Genomic DNA, 19,968 nt, shown 5'->3' with positions numbered 1-19,968 from the left:
GTATCTTCTCTCTCTCTCTCTCTCTCTCTCTCTCTCTCTCTTTGAGGCGGAGTCTCACACTGTCGCCTGGGCTGGAGTGCGATGGCCCAATCTCAGCTCATTGCAACCGCTGTCTCCCAGGTTCACGTGATTCTCCTGCCTCAGCCTCCCGAGTAGCTGGGATTGCAGGCACACACCACCACACTAGGCTAATTTTTGTACTTTTAGTAAAGACAGGGTTGGTTTCCGTATATTGGCCAGCCTGGTCTTGAACTCCTGACCTCGTGATCTGCCCGCCTCGGCCTCACAAAGGCTTGAGCCACTGCGACCAGCCGGTGTCTTCTCTTATTGAATCTTAAACCCTACATCCCCTACTGTTCATTGCAGTAGAATCTGGGCAACGTATTTTACCAAGGACTCTTTTTTGAGCTTCTTAAATGGCTGGGGAGGTAATTAAATCCCATGGGTCTAATGACACACACATTTTCCATTCTAGCGGCTCCAAGTTCCTTCTCTGATAAATAGTTTAGCAATTATCTCTTTGGCCACTACCTGCCTCCCCCGGGAATGGTCTGCCAGGGTGATCTGTACTCCCCTGCCATTTTCCAGAGTCTCTGTAAATTAGGAAGAATTCCTGATGTCTCGAGTAACGTAGCTCTTTATGGGAGTGGAACGTGGCTCTCTTTCCTCACTTGAAAATAGAAATTCTGGAGACTAAGCACCATCAAGGTAGCCATGATTTACCAAAATGCCAGCTTTTCAAAGTTCTTAAGTGCACAACCTTCCAGACTGTAGACCGAACAAGGGGAAAGGAGACAAAATGTATTGTCATGATTTTGCACGGCTAGTCTCTGGCAGAGTCAAGACCTCACATTCACTTGAGGGCTCAAATTTAGATAGTGACATCTCCAAGTGAAACTACAGAGTCCTAAGTGTGTGTGTCAGGTCACTTGCTAACTGTAAATGAACATTTAAAATATGTCACAATGCACTCGTGGCACGGCTTACTTTTTGTCTGTTTTACATATCAGGTATCAAAAAGAAAAATAGTCTGATCCTGCCCCAACCTCTAGAAGGCCCAGGTTCAGGGTCCCGCCACCAGCGGGAGGAGGGGTGAAAGGTGACTAGAAGGGTGGCGTCAGAACTGCAGGAATTTCAAGGTCGGCTCCTAGGCCTCAGCGGTGGAGGATAGGACGAAGGCGGGGGCTGCAGCGCTGTCTGAGCCAAAAGTACGCCGCGCTGAGGCTGGGTATGGAAGGAGGCGGGGCTTCGGCTTGATGGGGCGAGCAGATGGTTGGGCCGCGGCGGGATGAGGCGGGGCTTCGGGTGGGACGGGGCGGGACTTCGGGAGAGATGGGGAGGAGCCGTGGCGAGGCGCTGCAGAAGAAAGGAAATGCGCTGGCGGGGAGACCGGGGTTGGTCCCCGGCGGGGCCGGGGGCGGGCTCAGGCCGGAACTTCAGAGGCGACCTCAGCCAACTGCTCTTGCGCCGGGCGGGGCCGTCGCCGCCAGCGGCTCGGAGCGCCGGAAGCGCCGAGTTTCAGGGTTCCTGGAGCTACAGGAGGCGGGAGGGGTTGCAAGTGGGTCCATTTTTTTTGGTATCATTTTTCGTCCTTTTCTTGGCTTATCCCCAAAAGCGGAAAGTTTAGGGCAAAGCGACAATCAGACCCATCCACTGTGCCCCAACACGTGCAGGGCTGCGAGGGCGCCCGTTCCTCCCGGGACCCCAAGCGGTTTCTGGTACGCCTGTATGGACGTATCTTCCCAGAGTGAAAGTTGATGTTTAGCCATTCCGAAGTTGGTGCTTTGTGGGAAGGAGAACAGCGGGAGAGCCGTAAGGAATGCAGGCGTCTTAACGCGAGGAACGCCTCTTAACACGCCCCGTGACATGGAGTTTGACAGGGCCCTGGATCCCTGCGTTCACCCCTCCTGGAGTCCTGGACGCCCACCTAGGAGCAGCGTCAGGGCCGTGCCACTTTGACCCACGTTAAACGCATTGCATCCTCATTTCTGTGTCCTGTCTAGATGCTTGACTCAGTGATGCAGAACTTTCAGGGTTAGCTGGAAGCCACAGCCCAGCCTCTTGATGCAGCCTGGATCCAGCCGGTGTGAAGAGGAGACCCCTTCCCTCTTGTGGGGTTTGGATCCTGTGTTTCTAGCCTTTGCAAAACTCTACATCAGGGATATCCTGGACATGAAGGAGTCCCGCCAGGTGCCAGGTATGTGGCTGGCCACCCTGGGATGCCCTGGGCTGCGTCTGCTCCCCTTTCCCAAAGTCTCAGAAAGCTGGGATTAGAGGCTTTTAGGAGAGCCTTCCCTGCTGCAGGCTTTGAAAGTGACCTAGCCTGGGCCTTCGCATGAGTTCATTTATTTGGAAGGTTAAAAAACAGTCTAAATCTTTTTTTTTTTTTAAGTAGGTGTTTGGGGGAGTAACATTTGTACTGAGGTTTTTACCTCCATTTAGGGTCTTTCATACTTGAAAATGCTCATTTGTTTTTCTTTGGCCCTGCTCCTGTTGGAGAGATCGCTGGGCCAGATATTCTTAGGCCTGGCTCCTTTCCTAAATGTGCCACTTACCTGGCCGGGCTTGTGACTCACCTTCTGCAAAGTTTGGGTTTCTTTGTGAAAATGGAGCTTAACCCTGTGTAATGGAATCTTTTGATTCCTGATATATAATGGGGGTTTGTTTTCTTTTGAATTAAGCAGAATCAAAATATTATAAACTCCCTGAGAGGAAGGACATCATCTGTCTTGTTCACCTGTGTAATCCCAGGGCTTAGAACAGTGCCTGGCATATAGTGCGCCCTCAAATAGAAATAGCTGTTGAAGCAGAAAGGCATTATACATGTAAAGTTTAAATTTTTTTTTTTTTTTTTAGAATAGTGGCTACTAGAGATAGGCTTATCATAACTAAAAATATAACAAATGTAGTTTGGGGTGGATTTAAATAATTCACATAGCTGTCTAATAATTCACAAATAGTTTGGGGTGGATTTAAATAATTCACGTAGCTGTCTAATAATTCACAAATAGCCACGTGTTTACTGTGCTATTTGAGAAGTTTGGTTAAACTTTCTGTGCTATTTTGAGTGAAGCTTTCCAGTCAAGGGCCTTCTGAATAAAAAACTATGAGTTAGAAGTAGTCAAGAATCTCAAGCATCCACAGTTTTAATGAGATAAGGTTTTGTTTGTTTCCAGTTAAATGTACAAATATATTTGGATGACCTTATGCTAATGACTTTTGTACAGATTTTTCGCCACGCCTTTATTTCCTAATTATTGTTGGAAATGGTCTGTTTTTTTCCCTTGGAAGGCAGCCAGCCTCCTCCACAGTTTTCCATTTTCCAGTCTAGTATTCTTCATAGCTCATCTCTTCAGGAAGAAATTAATTCACACCAAATTCTAGGCTTCCTTGCTTAATGATCTTCTGCAGGTGAGAAAACAGGTACCAAGGACGTGACGGGCTTAACTCTCCCTGTAGGCAAAAGACTTTATGATGTATTGAAAACAAACCAACAAAACAGAACCAGTAATCTTTGATTTATCACTGGTGAGAATGTTTCCAAGGTGTTTTAAAAATGAAACCTTATGGTTAAAGCAGATATCAACTGACAGAGTGGATACTTTTAGACCTGGGGTGCCCAACCCGTGGGGCCACAGACCATTACTGGTACATGGCCAGTTAGGAACTGGGCCGCACAGCAGGAAGTGAGTGGTTGGCCAGTGAGCATTACTACCTGAGCCCCACATCCTGTCACATCAGCAGCGGCATGACATTCTTACAGGAGGGCAAACCTTATTGTGAAGTGCACGTGTGAGAGATCTAGTTGCGCACTCCTTAGGAGAATCTAATGCCTCATGATCTGAGGTGGAACAGTTTCATCCCCAAATCGTTCCCCCAACCCCCATCCTCGGAAAAATTGTCTTCTACAAAACCGGTGTCAGAAAGGTTGGGGACCACTGCTTTAGACCATACCATAGTGTTCTGGGGGGTGCAGAATTCCACTCCTAGGTTTTTGTTTTGTTGTGTCTGGTTTCATTTACTATAAAGACAAAACTTTTGACTACGTGAAATTTAGGATTGTTTAAACAGCAAAGAATATCTTAAACAAAATAACAAAGACAAACCCCAAAAATGATAAAATATGAAATGAATGTGTTGTATGATAAAGAATTTCGCTGACCTTTGCTGTTGGTTCCTGAAGGGTAACATCTAAATTATTATAGTTTCCTGAGTGACAGGAGCATCATCATTATTCATCATGGCCTCTCTAACCACACTTGAATTTATGCGAATCAGGTGGTTCATGCTGGATCCCTAGATAGTTTGGGATGGGGGCTGTCTATGCCCAAAAGACCAGCTGTTTGATTAGAGAGTTGGGGTTTTGAGCCAGATCATATCAGTCTGACTCTTTAGGAGGGGAGTGGGGCTGGAGATTGAGTTCAGTTATGTGGTCAGTAATTCAGTTAATTGTGCCTACCTTATGAGACCTCAGTAAAAACTCTGGACACTGAGGGTCAGATGAGCTTCCCTAGCTGATAATCACGTGTTGGTGTATCAGGAGGTGATGTGTCGAGGACACAGAAGCTTTGTGTTTGTGCCCTCCCAGACCCTGCCCTGGGCATTTCTTCGTTTGGCTGGCCCTGATTTGTATCCTTCATGGATAAAACTATAATCATAAGTATAGCACCTTTCTGAGGCCTGTGAGTCATTCAAGCGAATTATCAAACCTGAGGGAGTATTGGGGACCCCCAAATTTATAACCAGTTGGTCAGAAGTACAGATATCCTGAGGACCCTCACAAAATTTGGGACTCATAACTTAAGTGAGGGCAGTATTGTGGGGGACTGTGCCCTTCACCTGTGAAATTTAACCTAACTTTGAGTAGTTACCATCAGAATTGTATTGCAAAATGATTGCGAAATGTCAGCTCCCCAAAATTTGAATTTAGTGTTAAACTAAGAAAAATACTGTGAAATTTGATTGTGGTGGTATTTAGATTTGTGGATTTTTTTTGTTTTTTGTTTTGGCATTAAAAAAAAGTAGCCCAGGTACAGTGGCTCATGCCTGTAATCCCAGCACTTTGGGAGGCCAAGGCGGGAGGATCACTTGAGCCCAGAGTTCAAGACCAGCCTGGGCAACAAAGTGAGACCTCGTGTCTAATTTTTGAAAAGCAGTACCAAAGCTACAGTAAGCTGTGATTGTACCACTGCCTTCCAGCCTGGGCAATAGAGCAAGACCCTGTCTAAAAAAAAAAGTGTATTTTTAATAATAGCTGATAACATACAGAAGTCATATTTATTGTTTTAAATATCTCTATCTGTGTCAGACTTTAATGATGGATTAAATAATAGTGACTTGTTTATTTAAATCGGCATATAATACTTATCCTATTCTAGTGGGTACAATGAAGTGGAAATAATATATCTGTAAGAATTATATTAAATCTGGTTGAAAAAGATTATCTTAGGTGTTTTAACGCTGTCAAACATAAATAACATAGCATCAATTAAATAACAGCAATTAAACTAAAAAGAGAGCAATCAAAAGTACTTTTAAAAAGAGAAAACAGTCAAATGTCTTGCTGTGGTTGCAGACGTTCAGGGTTGGCTGCTTGAAATCTGAATCAACCTGCATGTGACCCTAGATCCCTGAACCCTTATAGCTCGACCCTCCTCCTTCTTGGGGGCCTGATGATCCAGGAGATCCTCTGATGCTTTTAGACCTCCGTGGGCTGCATGTGGAACAGCAGGAACACAAGAGCCACTTGGGAAAGGCTGGAACATAAACTCTGTTATCTAGTATTTGTTACTGTTTTCTTTTCTTAGTTCATTGAGCTTTCTCTCAGTTGACAGAGCAGCCGTCCAATTTTCTTGAGCTCTCTTCTTATAGAAGATTGCTTTGATAGAAGAAAATGGCTCTCTAATTCTTTTTTCCATGTCTTCAGTCGTCTTCTTGTAGATGCTGTGCATCTGATACGTGTAGTTCATGTTTCTATATACTTGAAGAAGTTTCTTCTTTCTAAGCAGTGTATTTCCTCCTCAGTTGCTTTTCTCTGAGTTTTAAAATTCAAACTGTCTGTCAAATTCTTCTAATCTTTTTCTCCATTGTTCTGTGATGCTTTTAAGATTTTTTTTTTTTTTTTGCATCAGCCACTTGGAACTGGAAAGATTTTGTCGCATCTTCATCTTGAGTGACCGTGTCTGTCCTTAAAGGCAAGTCATTGTTGTCAGTCTGTGAGGTGAAAATTCACAGGACCCACTTTTCTGTCCTTTTTCAAGAAAGTCTACTGTGTCCACAAGTGAAGACCTGTTCAGATTTTTATTAAGTGTTGCCACACACAAAGTTTGTAGCATTGGATGACTGGCCTCCATCAGAGGTGACTTGAGGACTTCATTGGCTTGTGCCGTTAGCCCAGTCTTCTCAATGCCTTTCCCATAGACTTCAACCCAGGAAGAATACCTTTTGTTCCACTCTTTTCCCCATCTGAAAGTGTTTTTGCTCTTTATTAAAACCACGACAGTGGTACATGCTAGGATCTCCTTGGAGACCCAAAGAATCCTGGGACTTTCAGACATCACCAGCAGAGCATCCTGCTGCTTCTCAACCAATTGGAAAGACATTTTGGTGGCGGACAGCTGGCCCTCTGTGGGTCCAAAGGGCTCTGCTTTCTGCCTGTGATTGCCTATGTGCTGTGGGCCACAACAAACCCTGTGGAGTGTCTGTCTCTAATACAAACAAGTACTTGGCAGCCAGGATAGATCATCACATAGACCAGGGAAGGGAGAGGCCAGCCCTGTTCTATAAAACAGTTCTCTCTAACTTTACTCTGCTCAGTGTACAAATAGTGATACAGAGCATTTGGGGAGGCAGAAAGGGCTGAGTGCAGCCAGAGATCAGCCTGGAGCTCAGGCCACCTGGCCCTGCAGCAAACCTAGACCACCAAAGCAGCACCATGCCTCAGCCCTGCTCTGCACACAGGCATTCCAAGGCAGAGTGGTGGGGTGTATGGCAGTAGAGTTGGCATCCCTGGGTGAGGTTCATTTTCCTGGTTTAAAGTTTGCTTCTGCCATAAGGAAGCCTGCTGTTGACTACACAGGACACAGGGATCTCCCTTCTCTGCAGGCTCCCTGTCCTTTTGCATTTGGTCAGTGCAGGCAGGCAGGGGCAGAGGACTGAAGATCTCATCAGTGGTGTTATGGAAAAGACTAGGTTTCAATTGTGAAAACTTGGGAGAAGCCGGTTGGAACTGGCTACATCTTAGAATTTTATGGCCGTGGTGCAGTGGCTCACACCTGTAATTCTAGTGCTTTGGGAGGCCGAGAGTTTGAGTCCAGCATGGGCAACAGAGAGAGACCCCCACCTCCATAAAAATGTTTAAAAATTAGTTGGGCTCCTGCTTGAGACCAGGAGTTGAGACTGCAGTAGGCTGTGATTATGCCACTCGCGCAACAGACTGAGACCCAATCTTTAAAAAAATCACAAGCAAAAACATGGATTTTCAGTGGAACCACTTTGTCTCCATTCAATTCAAGTTTTCCTGCATGGGGGTGACTCTCTTTTGGGGGTGACACAGTGACCCAGGCTCCTTCCCTCCTTGTTCCTGCCACTTCAGCTCATGCCTGCAAGGTTGAGCTGAAAGGTTATCTTTAGAAGCATGCCTCTGTGGAGGGAGGGGGTCTGGCTTGTGGCTAAATTTGCCACCTCTTGTTTCTTAAAACCACATCTCACTCCCCTAGTATCTCTCTGTAACTGAGGCTTAGAGGCTCTTTGTCCATTCTTTGGACTTTTCCTCAGTCCCTTTGTCTACAAGAGAAACAACCATCAGCAGAGGCCAGTCTGGGCGTTCTAAGGGGCATCGGGATTCAGGCCACAGGTCCCCCCATGAATGGAGAGAATAGAGGCTGTGACTAGGCTTCATGGTGAGGAGAAGAATGGCCAAATGCCTGAGGTGATCATTGTTTCTTAGTTTAGAATTCATGTATTTATTTTAAAAAGGACTTGACCGAGTGTGGTGGCTCCCAGCACTTTGAGACACCAAGGCAGGAGGATCGCTTGAGGCCAGGAGTTCAAGACCAGCCTGGGCAACAAAGTGAGATGCCCATGTCTAATTTAAAAAAAGGAAAAGGACATCACCACATAAAAGTTTATAACCTGTTTCTGAAAGTAAAGAATTTAGCCATCATGGGGGTGGGGGGAAGAGGCAGGAAAAGAGATTGGACAGGACTCTTTAGTTGCAGGTGACAGGAACACAGTGCACGCAGCTTAAGGTGAAGCAAGGAGCTCGGGTCAGGTTATTGAGGGACAGGCAGAAGGGAAACCCTGCAGGAGCCTGGACAGCCCTGGGACCATCAGGGACTCCCTGCTCTGAGCAGCCCCTCTGTGTCCTGGCCCCACGCCAGAAGAAAGCCTCTGGGTATCAGGGGGTAGGTTCCCTCTCAGCTTTCTCCGCTGGCAGGAAGTTGCCTGCCGCCATCTGTAGCCTAGGTTTTGAAAACAGAGCTATAAAAAGAGAAGTTTTGGAGTTGTAACCTGGCCCCAAAGGGTAGTGTTTTGTAATCTACTTACTGTCTTTTTTTAAAAAAAAATGCTATTGCCAGTTCAAAGAAATGGCAGCTGATTTCTTAGAAAAGCACTTGTTTAAAAAAAAAAAAGAAGCCTTTCTCATGGTTTCCTCTCGCTTTCCTTCTTCTAGTTGCTTCAAATATAGTCCTGTGTTTGGTCCCCCACTATAATGACTGTTTTCAGGCCCCTTGTGAGCATTCTGCACAGAGGTGTATTCACCAAATCTAGTTGGACAGCACTGGTTTTCTCCCGTCTGCACTAGTACAAGCTTTAATGTCAAGCTTTCTACTTAGGACCTGTGAGGAAAAGACATTGGAATTTCTTGGGGCATTGTCATTTGTCAAGGACTGATTCTTAAGTCTAGAATTTCAGCAAACAGCATGGCATTGATTTTTTTTTACACCCCTTGCCCCCTACAAGTTAACATTTAATGAAGCAGAAAATGTGATCGTACATTATGTTGACTTTGCTTTTTTTAAATTTTAGGTGTATTTTTGTACAATAGACATCCAATAAAACAGGTAGATGTCTTGGGAACCGTCGTTGGAGTGAGAGAAAGAGATGCTTTCTACAGTTATGGAGGTAAGAACAATTGTGTCTGAAATGAAGTTGATGTAGAAGGCTGACCCTTCTGGGCTGAAAGTTGGATTTTAGCAGCCCCAGCCGTTTAGAGTAGCTGGGGACCCTCACTAAGGGCATGTACTTTCTCTATGGGGTACCCCTTATAGCCCCAGACATGGGCTAAGAATAAAATGAGGCAATGGATAGGAATGATACTGATGAATTCAGTGAGGTGACAGCTGCTGAGACACTAGGACGTGGAAGAATTAAAATACAGCCCCCTAGGAGCACCGATGGACAGGGCGCAGGGGGGCGGGTACCTGATGCCCAAGGGTATATCTGTAAATAGCAAAGGGTGGCAATATATGGTTATGTGGATCACTTTAAAAAGCAACGACCAGATTAATGTTAAAGTAGATTCTTTAACAACACAGGAAGGTGTGAAAAATAATTTTAAAATCTTTATATCTAGAACAGTTAACAAAAAGCCTTTTGATACTCAAAGGGATAAATATCCATTATCAGAAAGTTTATTTTCCCTCATGATGACAGAAGCTTAATAAAGCGTTTCTATATTATGGACACTAGAGAATTGCTCACTTGTGATTTTAGTGTAATGGGTCCTTATTTTTTCATTGAGTTGATTTTTAAGCGTTTAAGATATTGCCTTGTACAACTCCAAGCTTCTCTGTAGTCAAGAGCCCAAGCTAGATATTTTGTGGAAAACTTAACTTTAAATTCCATACCTTTGCTGAAATTGACGTTGTCACTTTTTGTGCTATGCCTTGGATTTGTATTCTTACTCTTCTTGAGGAAAGATAGAAGGCAGTTGAACTTTGTGACCAAGAGCATTTCATTGGCAGTCCCTGCATGATTGATAATTTGTAGATACAATCTCATTACATTTCTTTACATGTACTCATTTTCCTGAAGAGTATTATTTTGTGCTTTTAATAAAATAATGTGAAAAATAAAAGCTCTCATTTTTTCTGCTTTTTCCCAGCATATATGTGTGTGTGTGTGTGTATATATATGTATAATTTTTTTGTTTTTAATTCTGAAAAGGATCACCTTGTCAGACATTCCCAAACTGAATCTCTTCTCTGCTTTATTTTGCCAAAGATACTGGTCTTGTTTTTCTCCAGACAACTCAACAAATATTTACTAAGTTCCTACAGTGTATCCAGCTGTGGGCAGTACACTGTAGTATAGTAGAGTGCTTCCTCTGCAAATGCCAACGGTGAAATAATAGCATCTTTCAATTTGCAAAGCACTTTTATATGCATGATTTCGTATTATTCTACCCCTAGTCTTTTGAAATAGAAAGTACAGGTACTCATTTTGTAGATGAGAAAACTAAGGCTTCGTAACTTGCTCAAGATTCCACTGATGGAGATTTGTGGGTCCATTCTGTTTACTGACTCCAGTGTGTTCAGTGGTCTCCATATAACTCAGTTTGATTTTTCTCTCCTCTTTCTTTCTTCCATCCCCCACCCACCAAAAAATAAATAAATAAATAACTGCATTTGATTTTTGGTTTTCTGTTTTTCAGATCAAATAAATGAGGCTGTTTGAGGACTTTAAAATCCTGGCCCTAGAACCAGGCTAGATATTAAGCCTGCGCCTAAAGGAGCTTCACTTAACCCCTTTTCCCATTATAAAAAGATTAAGGCACTATGATTGCCTCTTCTCCAGTAAGCATTTCCCTCTGAGTGAGTGTCTGAGGAGCATGACATATCTGTGGGCTTCGGGAAAATAAAAAGCATCTGACTGCTGAAATTATTGAGAGTAGAGAGGCTTTTGCAACTTTAATTCTTGTGGAGAGCTGCCCCTCTCCTTGCTGTCCTCAGGCAGAACATGGCTTTTGGGCCACCTGCCAGGTGGCCACTCCCTGCTGTTCTGGGTTCTGCTTCCCTTGACTCACCGCAGGCCTGTGCTGGGGGTGCTTCCTGCTCACACTGACTCATCCTGCAGCTGAAACAAAAGGCCAGTGGCCCAGGCGGTGCTGTGTAGCTGTGGAGTACGTTGTGCAGCACTGCAAGGGTGCCTCCATTCAGGGGCATTCCAGCAGCCAGACCTCTGGGCACCAAGGCACTCGGTCTGCTGGGAGAGATCACAAACCTGGTTAGTCCAGGGATTGGTGACAGTGCCCAGAGTGCACAGAACACTTGAAGCAACTCAAGCTTAGACCTAGAATGTTGGAAGGCTACAGTCAAGAACAGAATAACCTCACATTCTCTAGGACAAATGTTCATGTGCTAATTTTTTTTTTTTTTTTTTTTTTTTTGTGGTCCAGGCTGGAGTGCAGTGGTGTGATCTTGGCTCACTGCAACCCCCTCCTCCCGGATTCAAGTGATTCTCCTGCCTCAGCCTTCCAAGTAGCTGGGACTACAGGTGCTTACCACCATGCCCAGCTAAGTTTTGTATTTTTAGTGGAGACGTGGTTTCACCATGTTGGCCAGGCTTGTCTCGAACTCCTGGCCTCAAGTGATCTGCCCACCTCAGCCTCCCAAAGTGCTGAGATTACAGGCATGAGCCACTGCTCCTCGCCTGCTAATTTTTTTTTTTTTTTTTAGCTTTCTATTATAAATCAAGTTTTCAACTGCAGAGAAGTGGTGTGCCTGGAAGTGTCATGCATTTTTTTAACGCAAAATGTCCTTATTCATTTTTTGGATTCTTAAAATGGTGCTTCCTCATTATAAAATAAAATTTCAAACTAGAGACAATTTTAATGAAGTATATAAAAATCATGTGAAACACTATAAATCAGGCAAAACAATGTCAGTGTTTGGGTGAACATCCTTCCTCATTCTAAACATGTTCCCAGTATCAAAGAAATATAGAAATGCCTGTTTCCTTAGTACTATTGTGCATGTTTCTTTCTCAGTGTTTCTGAAATTAGGCTTAACAGTCAACGTATACATTGAATGTGGGGTTCCTTCCCCACACTCCAAGAGAAACTGCTGTTAGTATTTAATGTCTTAAAATCATTTCTGTGAAAATACACTGTTTAATGTTGCACATAAATTGGATTATATATTTCTGTTTTACAATGAGCCATGTATATCTTTTTATTCTCATATAGTACGTCATTGGAATTTTTTTAACCATATTTATAAACATTTAGGTATTTCCAGGTGTCAGTATTGTAAAGAATACTACAGTGAACAGCCTTACATAAGATGTGTGTATCTGTGTACTTATTTTTGTTTTATCTGGAAGTAATTGTTAAGTCAAAGGATATGTACATTTAAAAACAACTTTGAGAGGCAGGGTCTCACAGTGTTGCCCAGGCTGGAGTGCAGTGGCTATCACCGGCACAATCGTAGCACACTGCAGCCTGAAACTCTTGGACTCACGCAATCCTGCCTCAGCATCCCGAGTAGCAGGCATGTGCCACCGCACCTGGCTTACATTTCACAATCCGATGCATGTTTCCAAACTTGCTCGTTAAGATTTAAATTTTAGAAATTTGTTACTAATTTATACTCCCACTATCAACATATGACGGTATCAATATTTTTAATATTTGTCAATTTCATTGTTGATAAATTATTTATACTTGCTTTTTTTAGTGGTAACTAGTGAACTTAGCATAGTGACGTGTTTTTATTGGCCATTTATAGATCTTCCATGAATCACATATTCTTTTCTTTGCCACTTTTTCTCTTGTGATCTTGATCTTTTTCTTATTAGTTTATATGAGCTCTTTATTTATTTTTTATTTTTTGAAACAGGGTTTCATTCTGTTGCCCAGGCTGGAGTGCAATGGCATGATCATGGCTCACTGCAGCCTTAAACTCCTGGGCTCAAGCAATTCTCCCCCCTCAGCCTCCCAAGTAGCTGGGACTACAGGCACATACCACCATGCCTGGCTAATTTTTAATTTTTTTTTTGGTAGAGATGGAGTCTCGCTGTGTTGCCCAGGCCAGTCTCAAACTCCTGGGCTCAAGTGATCCTCCTGCCTTGGCTTCCCAAAGTGCTGGCATTATAGGCATGATCTACCATGTCCAGCCTATGAGCTCTTCCTATATTAAATCATTGACCCTATCATTTAGAATATTGCTATCCAGTATTAGTTTTTAGGCGGTCAGACTTATCAGACTTCTTTAATGAGTTCTGATTTTAAGAGTCTGCTTAAAGAAGTCTCTCCTCACCCACTATAAACCCGGGGTTAAAGGTATTCACCCATATCTTCTTCTCATCTTAAGTTTACCTCTTTTGTATTTAATGAAATGAAACCCATCTAGGATTTATTTTAGTATAGGAAGTACTCTTTTTGGCTTTTTCTTCAGCATGGATTTAGGCCAGCAGTAAAAAATTTTGCCTTAGATTTCTTCAGGATTATGTGTGCTTTTACAACAGTCTAGTTGATGATTTTTTTTTTTTTTTAATTATGAGACCCACTGACCCCATGCTTAGCAACCTCTGTTTGAGTTTGTCAGAAATTAAGCAAAGAGAAATGCCTGTTATTTCCTAGCAAACATCTCCAAATTCCTCTATAGTTGTAAATATAACTGCAATGGGAATTGTTTGATTTTTTGCAAAAATTAGATAAACCAGGAATAACATAAGCCAGACTAGTACTGTTTTTGTGGCCAGGATATAATTATTTTCTATTATGAAAATAAAATGGTACCCTTCTGTGATGTGCTTGGCTTTCCTTACATCCCCTGCAGTGGTGAGGACTGGGCAAAAGATCTTTCACAAAGAGAAACCCAGGCCAAATGACTTGGAACGCTTTGTCTTGGTAAGTCAGCACGCTAGCAAAGAGACTGTGACAGAAGGCTGCACCCTAAGTGCGTGTGCCTCTAACCACAAACCACACGATGCTCTCTTGTTTCAGGGTGGGAGAGAAAGGCTGATTTTGTATGTGAGCAGTCATTCAGTTTTTGCACTTAACTTCCCAAGGCCACCATTTTTAGTACAGAGGTGTAGACAAGCATCATGAGGGTACCCTTGAGGGTACTAATCATTAGTACCTTGAGGTAGGATAAGTGAAATGCTGACCATATCCCATTGGGCTTGTGTATTACATTGAGTTGTGCAGACAAGCAGTTTATACTCATATACAGTGAGAGGTTGTTTCAAAAGTGGAAGGAGAGTTTGATAAGGGATTTGCTTCTCCAGGCTATTGAAAGAGGTCATCTTTCAGTATGGCTGAATGCAATGACAGTATGCTAATTCACCAGCCTTGCCCAAATCTCTCTTCTACCCTTTTACTTTTCTCTTGCAGTGGATGACAGCACTGGAGTTATAAACTGCATCTGCTGGAAAAAGTTGAATACTGAGTCTGTGTCAGGTAATTTTATTTGCCACATTCCTTTACTTTTCACCTAACTAATGGATTTTACTCAACGTAGTTCATCAAAACAGCGACAGGACTAAATTTTCACATTTATCTGCTGGTGAGTTACACTGATCTACCTGAAGCACTATACCCAGAGCTTTGGCTGCTCTGAAAACTGGTGCCATAGGAAAGCCACTTGCTTTTCTTTCTCCCATCTCTTTGGTGCTCACTTCTTCCTAAGCCTACAGGAATGTGAGTAGGTTACAGGGAGTTTCAGCAGTTCATTTTTACCATGCCCGTTATTACATAAGTCAAGGCGTCTTAGCCTAATTGCTAGCCAAGTCTGATTCCCCTTGTCCCAGCCATATCACTTGACCAAAGAACATTTTGATGACTGTTTCTCTCACATGGTTGCCACTAACTTCTGTGCTGCCATGGTCCAGATTTCTTGAAATCTCTGTGTTCAAACAAATACCAGGAATTCTAAGACTGAGAAGGTAAGATAGGATTCCTTTGGAAGTTATCCAGTAAGTAATATAAATTAAAAGAACTTTAAAATTGTATAGTGAACACATTGACTATAACTGAAACATTTGGTGTTGCTTGAATATATTTTCATAATTTTTAGATACTTTTTTTTTTTTTTTTTTTTTTAAAGACAGGTTCTCACTATGTTGCCAGGGCTGGTCTCAAACTCCTGGACACAAGTGATCCTCCTGCCACAGCCTCCCAAAGTGCTAGGATTACAGGCTTGAGCCACCACACCTGGCCCAATTTTTAGATACTTTTTAAAGTTAAGTTCATAATATGAAAGAATATCATGCAATATTGGTGATGGTTTTTGGTTCTAGAGAAGCTACGAAAACTGGAAGCTTGTTTTTTCTGTGTTTTACAACATATACAGTATAGTGCCATACACAGTGGGGTTATTCAGTAAACACTGTCTGCTCTAATATCTAGCATCTAGTATCTGTCTACTTGCATTATATATGATAAGAATATCTAATGCTTGGGGTCATTTCTTCTTTTTTGCCGTAATGTGTCAGAATCTCAGCTTTGTACTTTGTACCGATCAATGGAATGCTCATTTGCTTAATTTTCTGATGTATTTACATTTAGAATTTGGCCGTCAGTTTCATGTAACTTTGGAATTCTAATCCCTAATTTGGGAACATCTAAATCAATGGCATTGCTTTGGTGAGGAAGGTTTGTAGGTAGATTTAAGGGAGACCACATGTTTTTAGGCAGATATCTGATAGGCAAGAAATAAACCTGTGAGACAATCAGGTATCTGGATTTTTATGTATGTCTGAGGTGTTTTTCTTAATCTGTTTTGTGCTGCTGTTACAGAATACCTGAGACTGGGTGATTTTATAAAGAAAGAAATTTATTTCTCATAATTCTGAAGGTCAGAAATTCCAAGATCAAAGTTTTGGTGTCTGGTAAGGTCCAGGTCCCCCCTCCAAGATGCAGCCTTGAATGCTGCATCCTCCAGAGGGAGGAGAACTGTTCCTCACATGGCAGAAGAGCACGAGAATGAGAACCACTTCTGCAAACCCATTTTATAGTGGTCTTCATTCATGAGAGTAGAGCTCTCATAACCTAAACACCTCCTGTTGGACCCCATCTTCCAACACTGTTGCATTAGGGGTGAAATTTCTAACACATGAGATTTTGAGGGGACAAAAACATTCAAACTTGTTTTTATCAAACTGTAGCAGTATTAAAATCATTTGCAGATTTTTGGTTGTTGTCACAATCTTCAGTCAGAAGGTGTAGTTTGAATATGCGTACTTGTTCTAGATGGAGAGTCAGCGAAGTTTTTCTGTAAAGGGCCATATTTTCTGCTTTGTGCACCCTATGATCTGTGTGTCTCTACTATTCAATGCTGCCATTATAGCGGAAAGTAACCACAGGCAGTACATAAGCAGATGGGCAGGCTGTGTTCCAATAAAACTTTATTTTTAAAAACAGGCTGTCGATGGATTTGGTTCATGGGCTATAGTTTGGAGACCCCTGTTTTAGTCATTGTTTCAGTTTTCAAAATTAACTCTTTTTAAAGAAATAGCATCATCAGGAATATATAATTCTTATACGTAGTAATTTTTTAGATCAACAAAATGGCTATTAATACTGAGAGTCAGATTTTAAAAATATCAGTAAGTAGATAAATGAATGAACAATCACAGTGGGTAGCCTTAATTTAAGATTGCTTTGCAAATATAACGAGAAGGTAAGAGTACAAGGAGAAAAGGAGAAAACCTAAAAATGATTCTCATCGTCTTTAAATTGTTCCCAACTAGCCCATTCTCTCCTTTTTATTTAATTGCCCTTAGTTTAAAAGCTTTCCATTGGCAGGTGGCCAGCAAAGACTAATTTTTTAAACAAAATTTAGTCTGAGTCAAAATCATGTTCCAGTCCATTAAAGTGAAAGAATATAATATTAGCTCCTATAAATGTCACATTGAATGTACCGTTTGGACTTGGCCTATGAGCAAAGTTAAGATTTCCTGGCCCTGAGTATTAGAATGTTAAAGGGGATTTCTCTTTCATGATGGAATAGACGCTGAAAGTGAAGTTCTGTCGGGCTCCAGTCTTCTCATTATATTCATTAAATTACACAGCTTGAACCTCCTTTCGGCAATTTGGCTCACCCTTTAAGTGAAAGGTGGGCCTCTTGTTCTCAGGACAACCATCAGTCCGATCATTTCAGTGGTGCTACGTGAAGCATTTACTATCACCTATAATGTCTGCATAATGGCAATGAGATGTATAAATACCTTTAAAATTCAGCCTAAGTAGAAGAGGACCTGGGGATAGGGATGCAGATGGGACAGCCTTTTGAAAAAGTAGCAGTTGGGAATTTTTTGAAGAAACCCAGTAAGATCTGAGCAGCAGTAATGCTGATTGCATCCAGGTTCCTACCTATCACTTACTGAATGCACAGAGTTCTCTGTGCTCCCTACGTTGCTGTTTCCCTGGGTATAGTAGGTGTGTTCAAGGAAAATTAATGCCTCTGCACATTACAGAGCCACAGTTGTCAAAATTGTATTAGGTTGATTTTGATGAAGGGCTTCTCTATGAAGAAATACAGAGAGTAGATCATCTTGTATAAAAACAGCCTCTTTTGCAATTTAAAAGCAAAATAAGATGTATGGAATAATTATGTATTTGTTAAGGTATTAAAAATCCAAATGACTGAAGCTGGTGTAGGAGTTGTGAGCATGCATGCATTGCTGACAACGTTGTCTAAAACAGGGGTTTGATCAGTTTATTCTGGCAAGCATTCTGACAGTATGTAATGAACTGTAAACCAGTTTGTAATTTTTTATCCAGTAATAGTCTCTAACGAAAGACCCCCAAAACACAAGATACTTTTTCTAGAAGGTTTAATTATTCATCATCACAAATAGCTTACGTTTAATTATTTCCTATAAATATGGAATTGTGCTAAGTGCAGAGTGTAAGTATTCAATTAGATCATGCACAACAACTCTGTGTATGAGGTAGACTCTACTGTTACCTCCATTTCATAATTGAGGAAACTGAAGTATAAGAGTAGAAAGGAAACTGAGGCATAGTGAGGTGAAGCAGGTTAAGCAGCCTGTCCAAGGTTACACAGCTAGTAGGAGGTAAACTGAGATTCATTTCCGACTCCAATAGCCAAATGCCAATGGCTAAGCTGTACTGTCCCTATACAGTGCTAGTGAAAAAAAACCAAAGTAAAAAATTATAAAACCGTACCTATAATCCCAGCTACTCAAGAGACTGAGGTGGGAGGATCACTTGAGGCCAGGAGTTCAATTCCAGCCTGGGCAACATAGCAAGACCCCGTCTCTAATAAACATAAAATGCTTGGCTGTGTAGCTTCTTTGGATACATATGTGTATTTGAAATTATGCTAGAAGAAAACAGAACACACAGTATTTTGCACCCACCAGCTGTAACTGGGAAATGTGAGTATCTTCCTGGGGCAGGCAGCAGAGAGTAAGGGATAAGTGGGATGGCTCTGGAGCTAGAGACTGCCTGGGTTCAAACCCCAGCCTTGTCTCTAACTAGCTGTTTTACTTTGGGCAAGTTGCTTGACCTCTCTGTGACTCATTTTCCTCATCTCTAAAATGGGGCTAATAATAAGCGGGAGTGGTTGCGAGGACTAAATGTGCTAATACATTGTAAAGTCCTTAGAACAGCACCTGTAGTACCCAGATATTCGTGACAATTCTTCTTACTTAATACAATTTGGAAGTAAAATAGTGATAGAAGTTATTTAGAATTGAGTGTACATTGGGTTTTTTTCATCATGAAGTTGCTCAAGTTTATAGTTTTAAGTGGTGACAGAGAGAGAGAGAGAAAGTGTGAGTGTGCGTGTGTGTGTGTGTTTGAGAGAGAGACAGAGAGATTAGCCTAGTTTCCCAACAGAGATGAGAGGTGAGAAATTGGGATGTTGAGCACTCAGGTGGGACAAGTCTCCTCACAAGGACATTTGAAAGGTTGTTTAAAGCTATTGCTACCACGCCTAGCTGAACTCATTGTACAGAATTCGTCTCAAGGCCATGCAGTGCCCTTTGACTGCACTGGCGATGCAGGGCAGGAAAGAAGGCCCTGGAGTCTGTTGGAACTTGCCCTCTGGACCTCAGTCTAGACTCTATTCCCTTCACCCCACTCTTGAATAATTACAGTTTATACCTTTTTCTCAGTGGAAGACTCCAAAAGGTTATGTGGATTTCCAGCAGTAGAAGAATTACTCAGAAGTAGAATAAATAAGCATATTGTGTTGGTCTTACCCTAAAACTGTCTCATAGATGTGGTAGAGTGATTATGTTATAACTTTTTCTCTTTCCCTCTGGCTCTAAACAACTACAGCTGCTCCAAGCGCAGCAAGAGAGCTCAGCTTAACCTCGCAACTTAAGAAGCTACAAGAAACCATTGAGCGGAGAACAAAGATAGAGATTGGGGACACGATCCGAGTCAGAGGCAGTATCCGTACATACAGAGAAGAGCGAGAGATTCATGCCACCGCTTACTGTAAGCACAAGATATTTCTACCAAATTGGTGGTTTTTCTGGATGTGCATCCAGTAAACCTCTTGTTCAGCTGGAAGTCAAACTTTCAAAAAGTTCAGTTAAGATATAACTCTATTTAATGAGTGAATTACATCGTTTAACATGCTTTCTTTAGAAAATTAGCATTTCTTAATTTTATTTTGAAGACAGCTAATTATAATTTGGGAAAGAAAATGAATTATTTACTTTATATATGGTTGGCAAGTTTATTTGGATGACATAGTAGAGTTTCCAAAGCACTTTCAAGTTCAGAACGTCAGTGCATTAGGGCAGAATATGAACATTCTTCAAAATAATGGAAAGTTTTAAATTTTTTCTTTATTTATTTTTCTTTTTTTGAGACAGGGTCTCACACTACTGCCCAGGCTGTAATGCAGTGGCACAGTCACAGCTCACTGCAACCTCAAATTCCTGGGCTCAGGAGATTCTCCCACCTCAGCCTTCTGAGTAGCCGGAACTACAGGCATGCGCCACCACACCCAGCTAATTTTTTATAGAGATGGGATTTCG

The 19,968-nt window shown here is 42.1% G+C and overlaps 1 protein-coding gene across 1 annotated transcript in view; it reads left to right on the top strand.

The window, feature by feature from the left end:
- Window positions 1-1,395: 1,395 nt before the first annotated feature.
- The window catches only part of STN1 (STN1, CST complex subunit), a 35,860-nt gene continuing 17,287 nt past the window's right edge, over window positions 1,396-19,968 (top strand). The window contains exons 1-5 of the mRNA XM_025397726.1: window positions 1,396-1,558; window positions 2,004-2,197; window positions 9,031-9,126; window positions 14,342-14,407; window positions 19,259-19,420. Of these exons, the coding sequence (XP_025253511.1) occupies window positions 2,065-2,197; window positions 9,031-9,126; window positions 14,342-14,407; window positions 19,259-19,420 (457 nt within the window). The 5' untranslated portion in view covers window positions 1,396-1,558; window positions 2,004-2,064. The remainder of the gene's footprint in view (window positions 1,559-2,003; window positions 2,198-9,030; window positions 9,127-14,341; window positions 14,408-19,258; window positions 19,421-19,968) is intronic.

This window comes from Theropithecus gelada, chromosome 9 (genome assembly GCF_003255815.1).
Source record: "Theropithecus gelada isolate Dixy chromosome 9, Tgel_1.0, whole genome shotgun sequence".
Lineage (NCBI taxonomy): Eukaryota > Metazoa > Chordata > Mammalia > Primates > Cercopithecidae > Theropithecus > Theropithecus gelada.
The sequence above is the reverse complement of the archived record's forward strand: the minus strand, read 5'-3'. Positions and strand labels throughout refer to the sequence as shown.